The following is a 22,495-nucleotide window of genomic DNA, read 5'->3' as shown; positions in this document are numbered from 1 at the left end:
AGAGAGAGAGCAAATCGATTGGGAGAGAGAGCAAATCGGCGGCGGCGGAGACAGAGTCCAAATTGGAAGAGAGAGAGTGAGCAAACGGAGGGAGAGAGCAAACGAAGGAGAGAGAGAACGCAAATATCGGAGGAGAGAGAATGAAAACTGATAATGAGGAGAGAAAAATCGACACTGCTTTTTAGGAAAGAAATTATTATTTTTATTTATTTTAATTTTATTTGTTTTATAATATAAAGGGTATAATGGAAATTGTACATATGAGAAGGGTATATGTGAAGGAAGGGGGTGTTTTTTTTTTCTGAGGGAAGGGTACCCCATGAAGTACAAATAGCATTTTAAGGGCATTTTTGATAATGTCCCATCTCTCTCTCCTTCCTAAAACTCTATATCGTTACAGAAAGCCACCTGTTATTGAACTTCCATATAAACATACTACAAAACTCCTTTCACAATCCGCCTTGGATCAACATTTGATCATCGTGTTTTGACACGGCCATGTCTCTTTCGGGCATATGGTCGAACAACTTATGGGCGTGACTTATGTCACCACCTTGCCAATTACACCAAAAGACAAAGGTCTGATCATCCATGGGTCTGATCCTCTGGGCATGTTCTTGCTTGACCTGGTCCATTGTCTTGCACGTTCCAATTCAAAAAATAAAAAAGAGGAATCCTTGGATACAGATTCTGCCATTGTTGCGATGACCAACGAAAGAGTAAAGAAAAATGCAACAAAAAAAAAAAGAGGAAAAATTTGAGCTCAGACGGCACTTGCTTCATCAGACGTTCAGATGACTGTGACGGACCCACCCGTCACTTTTAAGCATTTATCTTCACAGCTCGGAATCGAACCCACGATCATATAGGTTACCAGAAGAATCATCAACTGTTCTAGTAAAGAAGCTTTGATTTTCTTTGGACCCAAGTATCTTTATGATCTTTATCCTGGTCCCATTCAAAAACCGAATCTTTGATATCATATAACAAAATAAAAACAAAAAATATTATTATATTAGTATTACAAAAAATATGAGAAATCATACAAATATGTTAATATGCCATGTAAATATTAATATATCTAAATATTCTAAATTTATATATATATATCAATAGTGTCATCGACTTTTTATACGATGTGTTTTTAAGATAACATGTTATCCCAGTTTTTGTTTAATTCAAATATTTGTTTTTGGAATTATCATATGAAAACTCTATATTTTGTGGATTTGGATTATCATATGGAAATTATAAATTTTAGGAGGGTCCGGAGAGAGGGCTTTGTTGATAAAAACATGTTTTATTTTCCCAATTATTTATTTCTTTCTCAAAGGTACCCACTTGAACGCGAAACAAAAAATCCATTTAGACGTTTAAGACGCAAACAACCTCATCCGGCGTTTGCGTTTCCAATGTTTAGAGGTGCGTTACGGTCAATGCTTCAAAATGCAAACGCGGCGTTCATGGAAACGTGGCTCCTCTTTCTTATCTTCTGTCTGCAAGAGAGTTTCCTCAGGCCATTCACAAAAGCGTGAACATAAAAGCCGCCAAAAAATCAGGGAAAAAAGAAAAATATGACATAAAAACCAGTTAGAGAGAGAGAGAGAATGTCAGCTACGGCGTTTACTCCGGCGATGGCTGTTGAACCTCTGAGGCTCCATCGCTCGAGCTCCGATTGCCGGATCTTGAAACCCTCGACGAAGAAGAAGACGGCGTTGTCCACCGTCAAATTCGTCACCATCGGGAGAAATCCGCAGTGCCAGCCAGGGGCAAAACGGTCATTTCAAGTCAGAGCTTCCGATCGCCGTCAGGGACAACCCGACGACGGCACCGGTGAACCCCACGACGGCGCGGGCATCCAGGTCAGTTTTCTGTAGAATGTAAGCCTTTGGTTTTGATTTTTTCTTTTCGGGAAAAAGAAGAATTTCCAGAATAGCCCCGTATTTATTAGATTTGAGGAAAGAAGCGGTGAACTTTTTTTAAGTACAGGAAAGCCCTCATCCCGATGATAATTGCAAATCAGTGGCACGATTTGTGGTCTTTACACATTGATGCTAAACGTGGAAACGTTGACTATGATATAATCTCTGATCATAAGAGATTCTTCGCTGATTCAATTTTCAAAGTTCTCAGTTTGTGGAGTCAAGATATATTAACACTCGGTTATATGGTAAATTGTTGGTGTTGTGGTGAAACAGGAGGATTTGAACTAACTCTGGAAACTGGGAGCTGGTTCCATGGCGGGCGGCGCGCATTGATGCTAAACGTGGAAACGTTGACTATGATATAATCTCTGATCATAAGAGATTCTTCGCTGATTCAATTTTCAAAGTTCTCAGTTTGTGGAGTCAAGATATATTAACACTCGGTTATATGGTAAATTGTTGGTGTTGTGGTGAAACAGGAGGATTTGAACTACCTCTGGAAACTGGGAGCTGGTTCCATGGCGGCGGCTGCAGCCATTAAGTATGGAAGCGTCCTTTTGCCAGAGATCACAAGGCCTAATCTTGCATTGGCCCTTTTCATTATAATCGCCCCCGTTGTGATATCTGCCTTCCTTTTGACCCGAGCTAGTTATTCGAAAAAACCTTAGCTAAGAAACAATTCGTTGCATATAACTGGAGATGTTTCAATTCAGTGTGAAGATTTGTGTGTTTTGGAAAAGAAAAAGGTAATATCCCAAGATGAAGCCACTCGAAGGTGAATCCTTTTCGGGTTTGAAGGTTTGATCTTTTTCAATTTTTGCTCTGTCTTATTCGGACCCGATGAATGCAGATGAGGTACAAGAACTATGATGATTTTGAAGCTGAGTGAATCTATTGTTTATGAGAAGGCTTCAAGAGCATTTCAACGGAGGATGGCTCGTAAGTATTGAACTTTTCGCCCCTTGTAATTGGTTTGAAGATATTAGTGGGAGAACGAGGACTATTATGAATTTATGATGCGATTAGCCATTGTGATATCTGACATGAACATTTTGATGCCTTGCTCTGAAACTTTGATGTGATTCGGGACAGGGCCAAAAGATACAGTATCTTCTTACAGAACTCAAAACCTAATCTTACATTGGTGTATTATGAACCCATTCCCTTTTAGTTCGGTCTATTTTTTCTATGGGTCTCTTTCCAAAAACCAGCTCCAGCAACAGAATGGAAAAACAGAAATCGATATCAAAATCGAATGCAATCCTCTTTCGATTTTTTGGGTAGCTCAATCAATAAAAAAAGAAGTAAAATTCATTTTTAATCCAGGTTTGAATCTCCATTTTGAGAGAGTCATTCACATATTGGAAGACGTAGTTGGATCAAAAATTCGGTGAATTTTCGGATTATAAAAAATATAGAGAATTCTATCAACAAATGTCCCTCACTACATATGCGGCTACGAATTCAAACTTGTAACAGAAATTTTAAAAGATGGCAGATAAAATAGACCTGGCAAAACTAGCCAAACTTACCGGAAATAACCGGTATAACCGACGAATTCATCAATAGTCTCCCTTTTTTTATACGCATAGCCTTAAATTCGGTTTTTAAGGTTTACAGACATTCATACGATCTTGGGCCTTTATTAAAGAATTATCCACGTTTGTCATGTAATTACTTGGTTGAATAAATAATATTTTTCTTCTCAAGGAGGAATCTTTGAAATTAGTACTATTCTTGTTTGGATATTTATTCTTGCAGATTATTATCCTATAATGATAGATAATATATATTTATACATATACATATATATTAGACTAAATTTAGCATTATATTTATCAATATTTCCACATCTTAATGAAAAACCAAAGAAATTATTCCGCAATTCTAGGCATAATTTGAACAATTTTTGTATTACATGTTAGTTTTGTAAACTAAAAAGGCTTTTTTAATTCTATTATAATTATTGCTTGTATTGTCTTTCTTTGAACGGCTATCTAACGTTTCATTAGTTTTAAACGTATAAAACAAAAATTTCCCCTAATTATGGAAATATGCCAAAAATAATATACACTTCAACAGCTTCGGTTCCAAATCCACCTTGAATACAAAATATAAAAGAGACTAAATCAAATGTTAAAATAAAATAGAGAAAAAGAAAAAGAAGAATGGAGGGCTTTAACAAGATCCTAAAAACCCTAGCTTTGTGCTTTGTTCTGCAAGTCACCACCTTCTCTCTCACCGTTTTTTCCCAACAACAACAGAAATCCGAAAACGCCACCGTGAAAATCATGGTACAGAACGGACTGAAAAACCCGACACCGAACCGAGTCTTGTACCGTTGCTGGTCGAGGAACAAAGATTTCGGGTGGCGAAGATCTGTAATAACAGGATCCAGATACACTTTCGAAGTTCCCGTCGTTTCTGTCGGAGAAGACGACAAAGTGAACCACGTCTGCCATTTCCGATCGGAACTAGGGTTCGTCAACATCTTGATTTCTCAGTCCAATGCCCGGAAATGCCGTAACTCGATTTGTGTTCATTTGGTAACGGCTAATGGAATAGTGTTTAGGGGAATAGATTTTTCAAAGGGCAAGTTCTCGAATCCTAGAGCGGTTACGTACCAACAATTGCCATGGAGAAAATTCCCGGGCCTCGTCCCTCGGATACCAGTGGTCGGCATGTCGGTTGGTTCCAAGGCTTAGTTTGATGATGATGATGATGATGACGATGATGATGAAACATTAAAGATGATGATTTGTATGATTAATTATAATGTATATTTGGGTATTTTTGTGCTATGGATTGAATTAATATTATTATTTTATTGACCTTCAACATTAAACGTTTGTTTCGTTTTGGATAAAAGGGATCTCAGTACAAATTTCTGAATGTGCGATTCATACTAACATGTGATCTTTTTGAGAGGTGAAAAATGAATTCCAGAGAATATTAAATATTTCTCATATTATATTTGAATTCCAACCACAAATTCATAACGAAATTTGTTTATTTTGGCGAAATTCATCCAAGTAAGAAAATATCATTTGTCGTATAGTGTTTATTATAATTCTGGTGAGGAAACAAACGTTACATATTTTAACTTGTAAACTATATTACATAAAAAAAAAACTTGTAAACTATAAGAAAAATTTAGTAGAATAACAGCATTGAAGAAATTAAGGATAAATTACCGTAATGAATTGGATATTTTAGCTACTGAGAAATTCATATCTTGTCCACGGAAACGGTAAACTTTATATAAAAGACTAATATGTCACTGAAATCCGTAAATTTTATAAAAATAAAATAAACCTAAATTTGTATATTTCTTTTTATTTTAAAGAATTTTTTAAATATAATTACTACAAAAATATTATAATTGAAATATAAATAAATATAAAATTATTAGAATTAATAAAATTTTAAAACTTGTTTTTATCACTAACTTATTATCAATTCGAATTTATTTTATAATTAACAAATATCAATAATAAATTAAAATATTTCAATTAAAAAATTGAAAATTTTATTTATAATAAGAGTACTACTATTTATGAATTATTTTAAAAAAAATTATTATTATTATTATTATTAAAAAGCTTATAAAATTATTTTATATCATTAAATAGTTTTTATTATATAAATTTATAATTTTTTATCATTACATGATTTTAATAGTACTAATTTTTATTATATAAATCTATAGTTTTATGAATTAAACTTTATAGAATGTACATGACCCCCAAAAATTGAGATACTCAAAAGTTTTGTATTGTTTTTTCAAAACTCTTCTTTCTTTCTTTTATTAAATAAATATATAATTTTTATTAATTAAATTACATATATTTATATATAGAGAGAGAGATTATGCATAATCAGTTCATAAACTAACATCTATTTTTAGCAAATTTAACAATTTGTTTGTTCCTCTTTCGCACGAAGGTAAACGGAAAAGACATAGGAACAGCTTTGGTTTCAACTGAGCCCTTTCAAACTGATAATATCTAGGAGAGGACGAAGAAGAGGAAATCCCCGCAACAACGTTGGGAATATGGATTGTAATAAAAATATATTCAAAACCCTATCTCTGTTTCTTGTTCTACAGGTCGTCATCATTCCGATCACCGAATCAAAAGAAATCGATTACGTAAACCTCAACATCACAATACGAAACGAGATGAAGGGACTGAAGCGACCGGAAGTCGTTTATCGATGTCGATCTAAGCGAAAAGACTACGGATGGAGAAGATCTCGGGTACCTGGGACACAACATACGTTTCCGATCGTTGTCGAGGTGAACGAAAGCGTGATTCCGGCGATTCACCTCTGCAATTTCAGGTCGGTGATGGGGACAGCAGATCTTGTGATAAGAAACACGTATCTAGATGCAGAGGTATGTCCTAGGTCGTCTTGTGTGCACGATGTTACGCCTGACGGGATCAAGTTCAGAGGCCATGAATTGGATTTCAGGTTTGCTTTTCATTAAAACCAGAAACCAAAAACAAAAAATTAAAACCAAAAAATTAAAATAAAAATTATTAATATTGAAAACCGAAGTTTTGGCCGACGATCAAAGGTCGCGGCCGCCGAGCTGAGGGCGTGAACTTGGTTTCGATGTTTTGTATTTTCGACGTTAATTTTGTATCTGAAACTCAAGTGTAATGATAGACGGAAAACATATGTAAAACTGTCAAAAAAACGCGGAATAATTCCCACGTGGAATTTTCCAATGAGATGTGAAAATATTTATACACGTAGAATTTGTTTCTAAGAAGAATAGTAAAACGAGTTTAATGAAGAAAATATACCATCTGTCAGATTAAATTACTCATCTCCTGCTAAATAAAAAGATTCACGGTTTCTTTCATGAATTAGGGTTTTGATCATCCAACTGTAATGTAAAGAAGAAATGTTTAAGTTCGCTGTTGTACTAGACACGAGTTATGCAAACGACCGTTTAAAATTATTAAGATATAATATAAATTATAACAGTCATTGGATAGATAAATTCATTAGACAGATAGAATTCTCCGGAATATTATAGATGAAGTGTATATTACAAAGAGTTTGTATGTCTATATTATTAGAGGTATATGAAAAAGTTTGGACCCTGAAAGAGTAAAGGAAAAACTAACCAGTTCTATTCACTTGAGAAAAAGTCAAGTACAACTCACTTTTTGTTAGAGTTACTCAACACCCATTCTCACAATGAATTCTACCGATTAAAAACCTTATCAAATAAACGCTCACCAAAGGAACGGAGATTTTCCCATTAGGTCTCCCCCTCAGATCCACGCCCAAACACTCACCAGAGGAAATAGATTTGCTCAATCGGTCTCTTCCTCAGACACACACTCACTCAAAAGTGAGTTATCACTCACCAACAAAAAGACTCTCTTTTAGTAAAATATGCTTGGCTCTCCGTGAGAACTGATATGCACTTGCTCTCTCCTTTATATAGGCTCCTCCAGTTCGCCTTAGATCTCCACGAATTGATTTGATAGACTCCTCCTTGATTCTCTTTGATTTCATCTTTATCTCCAAGATCTCATCTTTATCTCTTGTTTGACTCTATCTCTTCAGCCTTTGACCTTATCTCCAAGATCTTATCTTTATCTCAAATCTCCTCAGATCTTTTTGGCTTTGATTCTATCTTCATCTCTTCAAGTCAAATCCAAACTTCGTGGCTATATCTCTTCAGATTGCTTTTCCTAAAATCTCTCCAAGTGGTTGTCATTGAGTCCATCTCCTGTCTGACTTTTACTCCAACTCTCCAGATTTACCTCAAAATATTTCGAGTTGTATCTCGCCGGATTTATCTCCTGAACCTGCATTATCTACTTAACAACCAAAACAACACATGTGCAAATAATTGCACTAACAATATATTATTAGAGGTGGATGCCAAAGAAGAAAGAAGTCGTAGAAAAGATCAATAACAACAAGAAATCTCTAAGTTGCCACTCATATATTCAAGAAATTGAAGTCCATTGGAATAGATTTTCAAATATCAATTTGGTTTATATCCAAAGGGATAATAACTATTCGCGGAATGGATTACGAAAATTGTGTTGAATTGTAAATCTTTTTTTATATTATGTTCGAATTCTTGTCCTGATTTTTTTCGGATTGAGTGAAGTCATTCAACTGATCAATTTAATTTATTAATTTTCGTAAAAAAAAAAGGATAGATAGAAAGAAACCCAGTTAATTTTGTGTTCACATGGGTATGGTATCTCTTATGGTTAATTTTCATTATTATATTTGACTTGACTTTAGTATTTTCAATTCTCGAAAAAATCATATATACACTCAACTTTTAATATCAAATTCGATTTTTTTATCAAATTCAATTCTATATATATGTGAAAAAGTTAACAAACCTTAACAATATATATATATATAATTAGATTCCGATGAAAATCATACCTAAAACTCGATTATCTTCCATGAAACCGGGTTTTAATCTTCCACAACCATTTGCGTCGAATTTACATGTTAATAACTATAAAGTCATATAATCTATTATCATACCGTTTTTTCCAAAAACAATTATATAAAATTTGATATTTCATTAAAAAGAAACCATATTCATTTGGTTTATACATGACTCTTCACTTCTTAAAGGATTCATTAGATATTCATTACGCAGTAATAGATAAACCCACATATTTATAATCGTTGACCGGACTCTAAACCGTTGAGACCACGTGTCCGAATCCAATTGGACATCCCTGTAGACAAGAAAGAGAGAACTCAAAGGAACAGTTTAGCTCAAAGCCATTCTCTCTTTCTGAGCTTGAGAAGGCAACTTAACATTGGTGGCTAATCCAACGGCTTGTAAGAACCTAACAAGGTACCAAGTCATGTCTATCTGCCACCATTCTAGTCCATGTCGGGCCGAGAACTCGAACGCATGGTGATTGTTATGCCACCCTTCCCCGAACGCAAGAACCGCTACCCACCTGAAAAATTTCCGATTACAAAAAAAAAAAAATCATCGCATAAGAGATTTACTTGTTTATATATATGGAGAGAGATTCGTGTTTTTACCAGTTGTTCCTGGACAAATCCCCGGTTTTCCAAGCCTGCTTCCCCCATACATGGCATGCCGAATTCACCAGCCATGTTATATGATACACCCATATGACTCTTACTCCCTGCAATACAAATAAATGGATCATATAACATATATGACACACCCATATGATTTTTTTTTTTTTATGCATGAATGTAGACGCATAAGTTACGTACGCAACCCCATTGCCTAACAAAAAAGATCGAGAAAAAATCCATTCACGAAAACAGCATGAGCAAACTCTTTTCGTGAATTCTTTTTTATGGTTCATACTCTAAGGTAATCCACTTGTGGTTCTAACCCTCATCAATCACAAACACAATTTTCGTGAATTCTTTTTTATGGTTCATACTCTAAGTCACATGTACAAAATGACAAAACCCAAGTTGTGTAGATGAGATCACAGACCGGGGGACCATCAATATCAAACACTCGAGGCGGAAAAAATAGCCTAACGGATTAAATCGAGATGTGACCGAGCAAATTGCCACTGCATGAAAGCAAAGTCTTAGTTATAGTTATAAAAGACAAGCATATAGATAGCACAGTACAAAATACAGAACATACCATTCCCCACACCACGAAAGGAAATCCGCCCAACGAATATAAGATCGAGGCCAGAAAGACGGGGTGCAAAATGTAAGTGCTTCGAAGAAACTGATAGAAGGGCTGCTTCTCCAGGTCACCCACATTACTAGGCCCTCCACACTTGAACCCATTGACAAGTAAAACGATTTCGGTTATGATCAGATCATACAAATCCATATTAAGATCCAAGAACCAAAAAAAATCTGAAGTAGAGGGGTCGAAATGGCGAGAAAAGGCGTACCCTTTCAGCTACTGAATCTGTGTCAAACAACCAACTCATGTGGCTGAACCAAAAGCCTTCAATGGGGCTATGAGGGTCTCTCTCTGAATCACAGAACTGATGATGGTACCTATGTGTGCTCACCCAATCTATAGGGTTCCCCTGAAACAATTTTCACAATTTGATCATTGTACATTTCCATGGAAAGCAGTAAAGATTCCACCTTGAATGCAGAAACACCAATATAAACATTATGCAGTGAAATCCAATACAATTTCTATCCATTTTGGATGAGGTTGAAGAACAAAAAACTTGGTGGATGAACAAACCTGAAGAGCTTGAGCTCCACAATAAGCACACAAGTACTCGAGCCATTTGGGAAGCTTGAAGCTTTTGTGAGACAAATTCCTATGGTAAGACAGGGTAATACCCAGAAGACCAGTGACGACGTACAGACCAAAGGCGACCCAAAAAGCCGACCAATTGAACTGAAACGGCGCAAACAAACTAAGCAGATGCATCGCCACGACAACTGCGGCAGTTCCCACATCCAGGGAATTCCATCTCCTTCCCCAAAATACCCTTCTCTTCCTCTTCACCACCACGTCGGATAGAAGGATTCTTCCGTAATTCGCCGCTTCTGCTTCTGCTTCTGCTTCTGCAGACACGTTTCGTCTGATACCCTTTTCAGGGAATGCGAAGAAACTCGGCCCGAGACCAAGCATTCGACGATTTGAGGATGTTTTGCTGAAATTTGGGGTCTCATGGTTGAGATTAAGCGTTGTCCTTATGTCCAGTTTTCGTGGGTGAGGAAAAGATGAAGAACATAGGAAGAATGGTTTGGGTTTTGTCAATGGCGATGTGAAAAAGGAAGCCATAAGCGAAGAGATTTGCAGAAAAATGGCTTCCTTTTCTTAATTCAATCGAAATTATGGGTCGAAGTTATAAGCTTTTATATGATTTTGAGGGGCACATGCATGTAGATATTTTGTGGACACAATCTCTCCTTACGACACTTCAAATGAAACCAGCTGAGGTCGGTTTCTTTTCGTCAACCTTCATGGTCGGAGAAAATCCATGTTTTACGCAATAATAATATCTCTATTATTTATTTATTTTGGTAACTGTTATTCAACTTCTTCCCCCTCTCTTTTTTTTGGTAATCAAGTTGTAGTTTCTTTTCTAATACTTATTTTTTTACTAATAAATCCCAAAATGCTAATTTGTTTTTAAAAAAATATTATCTATAGATTATGACAATCCGTAATATAAACTTTTCCGTATTTGTTAGTAAATACGTATATTTATAAAAATTATTTTGTGTACTTCAAAAGGAAACTCTTATTGGCGTTTCTTCGTCAACAGGAAGTCCAACAAAGAAAATTACAATGTGTACTTTTGAATTCATAACAGAGTAAAATAGCGCAGTTAATAAATTTGTCCATTCCTAGAAAGTTCAATACATAATTTGATAAGTTCAACAAATTACTAATTTTATAGATGAATTTTGTTTTATATATACATAAGAAAATTCATTATATATATATATATATATATATATATATATATCAACATTGAAATTCTTTGAAATATTTTTTATACCAAGTTTATAAAACTGTTACCTAACAATAGTTCGAAATTTGCTGTGATAGTATTTTTTTCTTTATTTTTTTTAATAAGCTTCAAATTTTATATTATTTTTGTATTCTTCTTGTTTGGCTTCATTTTATCGCTCATCAAAAACATGTCGTACGACTAGACGTTGAAAAGAAAAGAGTGGAGGGAGGGATAAGATGTTGGGATACTGGATTGCGAGTTTGGGGCGCTGAAGTCAATTAACGTTTGATTTGGTCACTTTCACAATTCCGTCCACCCCATTTTTAATTTATTAGAAACTCGAAATGGGCCCCATACTTATCTTCTGTACATTTTACACCCTGTTGAGAAATTGTGGAGTTCCACCTCCCTCCATCACATCATATTTCTTTCTCTAAATAAATCTGTGGAATTGTTTCCAAAACATAAGTCCCTAGGGCCTAGGGGTAGATCCAATTATCAAACATTATGTTAATCCAACCTATAAGATTTATATTAACGTTATTGGTGTTTGTTAATAAAAAAAAGAACTAATGTTTCCACTATATATATATATATATATAGTTGTTCTTATATTGGTCTAGAATGTGACCCCCTATACTAAAAGCTGATTCTGATATGCAAACGTAGATATCTGAAATGCTAATATACCTTTCGCCACATAATATATAGAAAACGAAATGCATGGAATAAAAATTGAAACAAAAGAGAAAGCACATAAGAAAGAAGAAGAAACGTCCATGCACAGAACAAAGGCTTGAAGCTTCGATTTATTGTCACCACCGCAAAGAAACACGATTTATAAAATCAGAAATTCCGTTTTTAAAACCAGAAATGCAGTGAGAGACGTCGATTTCAGACATATTCACAAGAAAAAAGGAGAACGAACCAAAGAAGCATCGACAGAGAAGACAAACCTGAGACGCCATGAGAGAGATGAGTAATCGGGCCGGAGAACAGACCGCCGGCGTCAAACACCACACTCGCAGTAATACTTTAGGGTTTTCTTACCGTGAAAGGGAGAGACTAGAGAGAGAGAGTCACAAACCGTCACAACAAAAAAGTATTAAAAACATAAGATATACCTGGGATAAAAATTTAAAAACCAATCAATTATTGATAACTGTTCAATTAACTGATCATTTATTTAACCAAACCGAATCCAAAAAGTTATTCAACATTCAAAACTGATCATTTATTTACCAAATAACCGATTCGAACTGAAATGTTGTTATTCGGTTCGATTCAATTCGATTATTCGGTTAATAACAGATTTGACCACCCCTACATATATATATATATATATATATACATACATTACATACATACACACACATAGACATATACATTTCATATACACATATATATAAACATATACACGTATACATTAACATACACATACATATAGATATATTTCTTCACACATATATTAAATTTGATTCTTTTTTTTTTGAAAACTTTCGAAGTTTGAGGAAGAAGATGATTAGGAGTGATATATTGGGTTTTGCAACTAAAATTAATTTTCTACTAGAAATAAAAAAAACTCATCCAAAAAAAAAGATAAATTAGAATGTTCCGTCGCAATTTTAAAATTTTCATCGTAAATCACTTATATTTTCTTGTAACTGAATTACCCGTTCAAATCGTCGTAAATTGCAACGGATTTTACGATTGCAACATAAATTTTCATCGTAAGTTCCATCGCTATATAATATTTTTTAGTGTTTCTTTCATGAATTAGGGTTTTGATCGTCCAACTCTAATGTAAAGAAGAAATGTTTAAATTCACAATTACTAAGATATAATATAAATTATAACGGTCATTGGATAAATTCGGTCATTGGATAAATTCATTACATAGACAGATAAAAAGAAACCTGATTAATTTATAATATTAATTTTCTTTTTTATTATATGTAACTTGACTTTAATATTTTCAATTCTCGATATATATATATATATATATATGTATATATAACTTTTTATATCAAAATCGAATTCAATTTTTTATATCAAATTCAATTCTATATATATATATATATATATATATATATATATTTCGATTCGAATGAAATCATATCTAAAACTCGCATTATCTTCCATGAAACAGGGTTTTGATCTTTCAACTTTAATGTAGAGACCGTAATATATACAACCATTTGCGTCCAATTTGCATGTTAATCTATAAAGTTATACCACTTGTAAGCGTTTAGACTTTTTTCTTTATACTTTATAAGTATATATGAACAAGAACAGATGAGGAGAAATACTGTTAAACACTTCTTCTTTGTATTTCTTTTCTTGTGTTTTTTGTTGTTTTTAAAACTTCTCTTGAAAACATTCTAGTTCTAATAATAAATCTAGTCTAAACAATAATTATTTTGAACACATCATTCTATGCTTTGAACACAAATTCCTATATCACAAAATTCTAGGAATAAGTTTAATTTCCAACATTAGCCTCCCTTAAACTTGTTCCTCCCTAATCTATTATCATACCGTTTTTTCCAAAAACAATGATATAAAATTTGATATTCCATAAAAAAAAAAAATCCAAATTCATTTGGTTTATACATGACTCTTCACTTCTTAAAGGATTCATTAGATATTGATTACACAGTAATAGATAAACCCACATATTTATAATCGTTGACCAGACTCTAAACCGTTGAGACCACGTGTCCGAATCCAATTGGACATCCTTGTAGACAAGAAAGAGAGAACTCAAAAGAACAGTTAGCTCAAAGCCATTCTCTCTTTCTGAGCTTGAGAAGGCAACTTAACATCGGTGGCTAATCCAACGGTTTGTAAGAACCTAACAAGGTACCAAGTCATGTCTACCTGCCACCATTCTAGTCCGGCCCGGGCCGAGAACTCAAACGCATGGTGATTGTTATGCCACCCTTCCCCGAACGAAAGAACCGCTACCCACCTGTAAAGTTTCCCATTAAAAAAATATCATCGCGTGAGAGATTTACGTGTTTAATTATATGGAGAGAGATTTGTGTGATGAAGTTTTTACCAGTTGTTCCTGGACAAATCCCCGGTTTTCCAAGCCTGTTTCCCCCATACATGGCATGCCGAATTCACCAGCCATGTTATATGATACACCCATATGACTCTTACTCCCTGCAATACCAAAAAAACAAATTAATGGATTATATAACATATATATGATAGCATAGTACCCATCAAAAACAGAACATACCATTCCCCACACCACGAAAGGAAATCCGCCCAACGAATATAAGATCGAGGCCAGGAAGACGGGATGCAAAATGTAAGTGCTTCGAAGAAACTGATAGAAAGGTTGCTTCTCCAAGTCACCCACATTAATAGCCCCTCCACACTTGAACCAATCGACAAGTACAAACGATTTCGGTTATGATCATAGTATATAAATCCATGTTATGATAAAATGCGAAACGGTAGATGAACCCGAAAACAAATGGCGATAATTAAAAGGCGTACCCTTTCAGCTACTAAATCTGAATCAAACAACCAGCTCATGTGACTGAACCAAAATCCTTCAGTAGGGCTATGAGGGTCTCCCTCAGAATCACAGAACTGATGATGGTACCTGTGTGTGCGCACCCAATCTATAGGGTTCCCCTGAAACAGTTTTCAGACACACACTATTTGATCATTTTCCTGTGACAATTCATTGTATATTTCCACAAAAAGCAGAAAAGTTTCCACCTTGAATGCAAAAACACCAATATAAACAAACATGCTGCAGTCCAAGAGCTCCACGTTATCAAAAGCAGATGAGAAATTTTCTCGAAGAAACAGTGAAATCCAATACAATTTCTATCCATTGTTGATGAGATTGAACAACAAAAACTAGGTCGATTGAACAAACCTGAAGAGCTTGAGTTCCACAATAAGCACACAAGTACTCCAGCCATTTGGCAAGCTTGAAGCTTTTGTGAGACAAATTCCTATGGAAAGACAGGGTAATACCCAGAAGACCAGTGACGACGTACAGACCAAAGGCAACCCAAAAGGCCGACCAATTGAACTGAAACGGCGCGAACAAACTAAGCACATGCATCGCCACGACAACTGCGGCAGTTCCCACGTCCAGGGAATTCCATCTCCTTCCCCAAAATACCTTTCTCTTCCTCTTCACGACAACGTCAGAGAGAAGGATTCTTCCGTAATTCGCCGCTTCTGCTTCTGCTGACACGTTTCTTCTGATACCCTTTTCAGGGAATGCGCAGAAACTCGGCCCGAGACCAAGCATTCGACGATTTAAGGATGTTTTGCTGGAATCTGGGGTCTCATGGTTGAGATTAAGCGTTGTCCTTGTGTCTAGTTTTCGTGGGTGAGGAAGAGATGAAGAAAAGAGGAAGAATGGTTTGGGTTTTGTCAATGGCGATGTGAACAAGGAAGCCATAACAAAGAGATTTGCAGAAAAATGGCTTACTTTTCTTAATTCAATCGAAACTATGGGTCGAAGTTTAAGCCTTTATATGATTTTTAGGGACGCATGCATGTAGGTCGGTTTTTTTTTGTCAAAGCTTCATGGTCGGAGAAAATCCATGTTTTACGCAATAATAATATGTCTATTATTCTTTTTTTTTTAACTGTTATTCAATCTTCCCTCTTTCTTTTTTTTTTAATCAAGTTAGCATTTTTTTTTCTGATACCTAATTTTTTACTAATACATCCCAAAATGCTAATTTTTTTTGTAAAAAAATCTTATCTATAGATGATGACATAACCGTAGTATATGTATATTTATAAAATTTATTTTGTGTACAATTTCAAAGATTAAAACTACTAGTTGAGAGATGATACAGCCACTTCAAAATCTTGGGTTTGATTCCATTGGTGAGGAGAAGGAGGTACAACTAATTATGTGACTAAAGACTGACTCCCGAGCTAGGAGATTAACTTAGACCGAAGGTCTAGTGAACCTATAGTTATAAAAAAAAACTTCAAAGATTAATGGAAACTCTTATCGGCGTTTTTTTTTTCAACAGTAACTCCGACAAAGAAAATTATAATGTGTAATTGTGAATTCATAATAGTAGGTAATTTGTTCATTCTTACAAAGTTCGATACATAATTTGATAATTTCAACAAATTACTAATTTCATAGATGAATTTAATTATAAACATATATATATATATATATTGAAAAAGTGTATTTACACGATATCACTTTGAAGAAAATTTTCAAACTTATTCTATTTTTTTAATACAAATCAAGTACTTTTCAATCCTATTAAAATATCACGCGATCCTCTATGTTTTATTCTTTTTTAATAAAATCCTGTACCACATGAGATTCTATCAGTACAAAAAAGATTCTATCAGTACAAAAACACTCTTTGTGTAGCACACACAGGAAAACTTCACAATTACCTTTCAAACGTCGCATGTGTATCAATGATACACTCCTCAAAATGCCAAAAAAAACTATAAGATTTTACACTCCAATTGAAGTAAAATGACATATATAACCTTAAAAAGAAAATGACCAAAATACCTAATGAATTAAAATTTATTAACGTGCACTACACAACTTCAGAGTCATCATCTTCTCTCTCTTCCGTCGACATTTTCCTCCTGTTATATTCTCTCTGTTTCATCGCCATTAAAAGTTAAATCAACTCCAAATCTTAGTTTTTTTTCTTCAGTTTATTATGCAATATAAGATAAATTTCGGTGAATAGGTGAGATACAAGTAAGACCCAATGATTTTCAAATATTATTTTGTTGTTTTTCTGTTTTAGGGTTTGATATTATGGAATAAAACTACTGTAGATATTGCTGTAAAGAACGAAAATTTGGGGAAAATGATAAATGTTGATATTTTTACAGGAATATGGATGATTATAAAGATTGTTATTGTAAAGCGATATCAGAGTCCTCTCAACCTCTCCGACTCACGTCTGTGCAAGAAACGAAAAGAAGACAGAGACGTTTTAACGAGTTCGGTTACCAAGCGGAGCTCCAGCCTATATCTCGGCCGCACGGTGCCGGCGAATCCACTAGAAGAATAGAATGGAAACAACCGAGAGATGATGGTCTGCACAAATCTGGAGACTCACCCTAAGTGTCCGAGAACCAAACGAGAATCAAGAACAAGAGACCTTTACCGACTCGGCCTTTGCTTACCGCACTGACGCCGTCGATCTAGCTCCGTCGTCGCCGAGAAGCTCCGGCTGCCTTGTCTCTCTCTCTTTCTCCCTCACGATCGCCTCTGCGATCGCGTCTCTCTCTCTCTCTTTCTGCCTCGAGCCACGCGCTTCATCGAGTGACCAAACCGAATAGGGTATTAACCCTAAATCATTAAACGCGTCGTTTCGGCCAATGGGTCGAGTTCCTTTTTCCGCCAAAATGGGCATGTAGGCTCAACAATCTCCACCTTGGTAGAGAAAGGAACGAACAAGAAAATAATAACAAATAAACACTAGTGGTTCACCGTTTCCAGCACCGATCAACTTTCGTTGATCCCTCGACTTTCGTCGGAATTTGAAACCACAAACTTACCTGACTTACCTCACTTACCTGATGCACCAGAGTTAGCCATATGCTGCCTTGAACCTGATGAAACTTGTCGTCAGTGACTCCTCAAAGGCCTCGTCGCTTTATTCTGCCACCGATCCTGCTCATACATACCTGAAACATTCGCTAAATGTGTTAGAACGTTCACACCGATAAGACTCGAACCGAAGTCCGAACACGTGTCGCCTGACCGCGAGCGCTACCCTCGGTTGTATGACTCCCTAGACCATCTAACTAACCCTTCCTGGTAAAGTCCGAGACTTCACCTGCTAGCAACCCGAGGATTATACCCGACGTCTACTCGTCTCCTAAATCTATCCCGACTTCCCCCGAGACTAATCTGAGTCATACTACGGAACCCGCTAGATAACTAACACATTGAACGGTTCGTCTATATTTTGAAGGCTCCCCTTAAATTATATCTCACGTTCTCTCAATTGACTTTCACATGTATTTCTCATATATGTATCACTCACCAACTTGCACACTTTGTTCTCAATTAGCGATAATCTCGACAGGTTTTGTTGTTGCATTGTCTTCTCCATTAATAGGTCTCTCCGCCTGATTCTTCAATTAAACTCTGAATATGCATCTTGTTTTTGCTCTGATATGTATGTGATATCTTTTTTCTTTAAGTTATATATAATCTCTGATTGTGATCATCCTTTCCTCTCAAATTTGTTCCATTTTTTCTTTTATCTGCTCGAACCTTCTATATGCAAAGAAATTGCAATTCATAGTATTTATCAAACAAGTACTTGGTACACATAATATCATACTTAATTCAAACAACAAGTCATCAACCATCACAAGACGAAAAAAAAATATATCACATAGAAAACACACAAAAAAATAGTCAAGTCTAATTAGTATTTAGATTAATCACATGCGATTAGAAATTTACTAATTTGGCTTTTAAAGATTCAAATCTAATAAACATGTATATCATGATGTATAATATATATGAATGAATCCAAATATCCAGACCTAATTGTAATTGTTCATTGATATAGATAAAGAGTTGAATATATGAAGGGTATAAATGGTTGGAGTTTTTAGATTCAAAAAAAAAATAACCAATGAAGTTTTTATAAATTTGTGTTTTCTATAAAAACTTAAAAAGTCACTTTAATGAAAAATCAAGTAAAAACTAAAAATCTCTATTTTTTTGAATTTACAAAAAAAAAAAACAAAAATCAAAATCCAAAAATTAAAACCAGAAACCAAAAACAAAAAATTAAAACCAAAAAATTAAAATAAAAATTATTAATATTGAAAACCGAAGTTTTCGGAATTTTTATAATTCAACAACCAGAAAATTTGACAATCAAGGTTTTGTAGATTTAGGGTTTGAATGGATAAAATTTTTGGAAGAAAAAAATTGGTAATCAAGATTTTGTAAATTTGAATGATAGTGGTTTTTATTTAGAATTTTTGGTTTTTGGATTTTGATTTTTGGATCTTATAAACACAAAAATTGAGTTTTTTAGTTTTAGTTGATTTTTTTATCAAATGTTCTTTCTAAATTTTTAGGAAAACTAATTTTAAAAATTCCAGAAAAACCTATTGCATTTCAAATCCTTAATTTTTCTAAAAACACATAAAACTATTTTAGTGGAAAAATCAATTTAAAACCAAAAACGCTATTTTTTTAGGATTTACAAATATCATAGAAACCGGAAACTGAAAATCGAAACTAAAATCCAAAACTAGAAACTAAAATAATAAACTTAATATAAAAACTATCATCATTTATGTCATTAGTTTTTCTAAAAACTACTTTAGTAAAAAAAAAATAACTAAAAATAAAAATTGTATTTTTTAGATTTTAAAAACTACAAAAACCAAAATATAAAAACCAAGATATTGAAACCGAAAAATTAAAATAAAAACTATCACCAAAATTAAATTTTTGTAATATCGTAAAAAGCAGCACGTTGTAAATATTGCTAAATAAAAAGTCAGGGTTTAGTGATTATTATATGTATTTTCACAATTCCGCCCACCCCCCTTATTTTATTAGAAACTCGAAATAAGCCCCATACTTATGTTCAGTTCTTTTCCTCCCCAGACGAGAAATTGTTAAGTTCCATCTCTCTCTATCACATCACATTAATGTCGTAAGCGGTAGACCCAATTATCCAATGTCACGTTAGTCCAACCCAATATATTAACGTTATTGATGTTTATTAATAAAAAGGGAAAAAATTGATAATTATCATTTATCTCTTCACTTATTTTTAAATTCGATTTTTTTTTTCAATTTTAGAGTTATTATATATATATATATATGTATATATATCATTTATCTCGATTCAATTTTTGTAAAAAAAATGAATTGATTTTCGATTTTTGTTAAGATTTTTTTTAAAATATTAATTTCCTTTATTTTAAAGTAATCACATGCGATTAGAAATTTTCTAATATGGCTTTTGAAAAGTCAAAGTCTAATTAGCATTTATATCATATGCGATGTAAATTATGTATGCATGAATTCGAATATTCAGACCTAATTGTAGGCTTGTAGCTGTTCATTGATATAAACAAGGTCAAATTTTTGTAACAATGTAGAAATCATCACGTTGTGAATATATATTTGTTTTATAACGAGAAGGTTCGTTGTGTCACTAATCCTTGACCCGCAGACAACTTTTAATGCAATTAAATTGCACCATTCTCCCGAAACGGCTGCTCGAATATGAAATCCTTTGGGACAAGTAACATTCTAACCATACTCTACAACTAGATAGAGCTTCCGTAAAAAAACAAAAAGTCAAGGTTTTAATAAAAAGCATTAAATAAAAGTCCGGTTTAATTAAGAAAAAATACATAATATAAAAAAATACTCTTTCCATTTGCCGTTTGTCTTTTTTACGTTTTTTTTTTAAAAGTTTTATATACCCTTTAGTAACACAAAGTTTGGCATATCATTAATAATTTAATGATAATAAAATTAGAAATAGTTTTGAAAAATTATCTATAATGGGAACTATTTAGTGATACAGTGGCTGCATATATTTTCTAACGACGTAGAAAGCAACGTTCTAAATGAATGAGTGCTGGAAAGGCTACAGTGGGCGAAATAACAGCAAATGCGATTAAAAAGCTAATATGTAAAATATGTTCGTTCCCTTCCTGTGTGTTCCACGTGGCGTTTGAATCTTCGGGCATCTATAAGCAGGGCCGTCTTTTGAGTGTTCAGAGGTCCCGTCCAAAATTTATATATATATATATATATATTGTTGGTTATAATTTTCAATCCAATTAACAGTTTATCAAAATTTATTTTGTTATTTTAATTCACATAAAATTAAAATAATAAATAAATAAGATTTTAACGATATTATTTTATACTATTTAATAAATAAATTTCAAATTTATTGGAAAATAAAAATAAAAATAGTAAAAAATAAGCCATATTATTTATCATAACAAAAATACAAAAATTACATCTTTTATTAGGATATTTTATTTATTGAAATACTCTTTTTTTAATTGGATATAACTTGTGATAGAATCGCACAAGTAAATACAAAATTCGTAATTCGTATCCACGATATAATTTGTGAATTGGATATGCAAAGTTTGAGTATTCGAAACTTGCATATAACCAAAGAATTCGATTATCAGACTGGGTTTGGATATCAAAGGATATGGGCCCAATACAAATTTATAACCTAAAATTCGATATCATAGTACTCTCAAAATCTTGAAGATTCAACATGTATTCCATCCTAATTAAAGATGAATATTTAAGTTTATGCATAAAATATGGAGAGAGAGAGAAATGGAATCGAGTAACGCCTAGTCGGAGAAAAAAATCTTGCCTAAATGCACAAATAATAACTACAAGACCAAATGGGATGGTAGCACAAAGTGCTTCCAATCAATCCAAATTCAAATTCTATTGGACCAAATATTTAAAAAAAAAACAAGTAATAACTACAAATAATAGTACTATAAACACATAAGAATTCATTCGTTTTTATAACTAAAAACCTCGTACTACCCAAAATTGGAGGTAATGAAAGAAGTCAAATTCATTCCCAATTCAAATTCGAATCTCTCAATTTTTTTCGAAAACACGGTGATTTTTTTAATTATCAGAAGAAAACTTCGTACTCTACTATATTTATATATACATCCAAAAAGCATGAAGAACAAATTTTGAGTCACACTTGATCTCAACATCTTAATATTTCTTTCTTTTTTTTCTTCCAAGTTTGTTTTTCAACTGATGAAGTGTTCGTTTCGCATCTCGGATTTTTGCATCTTAATGCACATGGCAGGCCCATTTCACTTGATGGTCTATGGGCCCTACTATAACTGAAATGGGCCTTAATATGGGCCTGTCAACAATATCTATATACAAATTATACACAAAAGGGAAATTGGTTGGTATAAGCAACCCCCCATATTATGGAGAATGAGATGAAAAATCTACTCGGCAACAAGCGACAAAAATTATTTTAAGGGCGAAGACTGAAGATATTTTCTCATCTCTTCCGTATTCCACAGATTTTTATTGTGTATTCAAATAAAGCCAAAAAGAGGGGGGGGGGGGGG

General features: G+C 33.8%; 5 protein-coding genes across 7 annotated transcripts; 3 read left to right on the top strand and 2 right to left on the bottom strand.

Annotated features, from left to right (window-relative positions):
• The first annotated feature begins 1,483 nt into the window (after positions 1 to 1,483).
• Positions 1,484 to 3,064, top strand: LOC104810513. 3 transcript variants are annotated; one of them, XR_771311.2, is made up of 3 exons: positions 1,484 to 1,862; positions 2,405 to 2,671; positions 2,776 to 3,064. XR_771311.2 is itself a non-coding variant. In XM_010536845.2 (2 exons), the coding sequence occupies exons 1-2, from the start codon at positions 1,608 to 1,610 to the stop codon at positions 2,591 to 2,593; spliced, it is 444 nt and encodes a 147-aa protein (XP_010535147.1). In that variant the 5' UTR covers positions 1,485 to 1,607; the 3' UTR covers positions 2,594 to 3,064. The 3 variants fall into 3 exon arrangements, 1 of the variants encoding a protein (XP_010535147.1); XR_771310.2 differs by having other exon boundaries at positions 1,485 to 1,862; positions 2,405 to 2,700; XM_010536845.2 differs by having other exon boundaries at positions 1,485 to 1,862; positions 2,405 to 3,064.
• A 1,029-nt stretch (positions 3,065 to 4,093) lies between these two features.
• On the top strand, positions 4,094 to 4,630 carry LOC104810616. Its single transcript, XM_010536961.1, has one exon. It carries the CDS (start codon positions 4,094 to 4,096, stop codon positions 4,628 to 4,630), a length of 537 nt encoding a protein of 178 aa, XP_010535263.1.
• A 1,291-nt stretch (positions 4,631 to 5,921) lies between these two features.
• On the top strand, positions 5,922 to 6,414 carry LOC104810614. Its single transcript, XM_010536960.1, has one exon. It carries the CDS (start codon positions 5,980 to 5,982, stop codon positions 6,412 to 6,414), a length of 435 nt encoding a protein of 144 aa, XP_010535262.1. The 5' UTR covers positions 5,922 to 5,979.
• Positions 6,415 to 8,497: 2,083 nt separating this feature from the next.
• On the bottom strand, positions 8,498 to 10,798 carry LOC104810512 (palmitoyl-monogalactosyldiacylglycerol delta-7 desaturase, chloroplastic-like). Its single transcript, XM_010536844.2, has 5 exons — positions 10,144 to 10,798; positions 9,836 to 9,976; positions 9,574 to 9,714; positions 8,982 to 9,088; positions 8,498 to 8,893 (listed from the first exon to the last, which is right to left on the bottom strand). Exons 1-5 carry the CDS (start codon positions 10,690 to 10,692, stop codon positions 8,698 to 8,700), a joined length of 1,134 nt encoding a protein of 377 aa, XP_010535146.1. The 5' UTR covers positions 10,693 to 10,798; the 3' UTR covers positions 8,498 to 8,697.
• A 3,198-nt stretch (positions 10,799 to 13,996) lies between these two features.
• On the bottom strand, positions 13,997 to 15,839 carry LOC104810511 (palmitoyl-monogalactosyldiacylglycerol delta-7 desaturase, chloroplastic-like). Its single transcript, XM_010536843.1, has 5 exons — positions 15,273 to 15,839; positions 14,882 to 15,022; positions 14,619 to 14,759; positions 14,433 to 14,539; positions 13,997 to 14,342 (listed from the first exon to the last, which is right to left on the bottom strand). Exons 1-5 carry the CDS (start codon positions 15,807 to 15,809, stop codon positions 14,147 to 14,149), a joined length of 1,122 nt encoding a protein of 373 aa, XP_010535145.1. The 5' UTR covers positions 15,810 to 15,839; the 3' UTR covers positions 13,997 to 14,146.
• Positions 15,840 to 22,495: the final 6,656 nt, after the last annotated feature.

Source organism: Tarenaya hassleriana, unplaced genomic scaffold (genome assembly GCF_000463585.1).
Source record: "Tarenaya hassleriana unplaced genomic scaffold, ASM46358v1 Cleome18, whole genome shotgun sequence".
NCBI lineage: Eukaryota > Viridiplantae > Streptophyta > Magnoliopsida > Brassicales > Cleomaceae > Tarenaya > Tarenaya hassleriana.
Note: the sequence above shows the minus strand (reverse complement) of the source record. Positions and strands in the feature narration are given on the sequence as shown.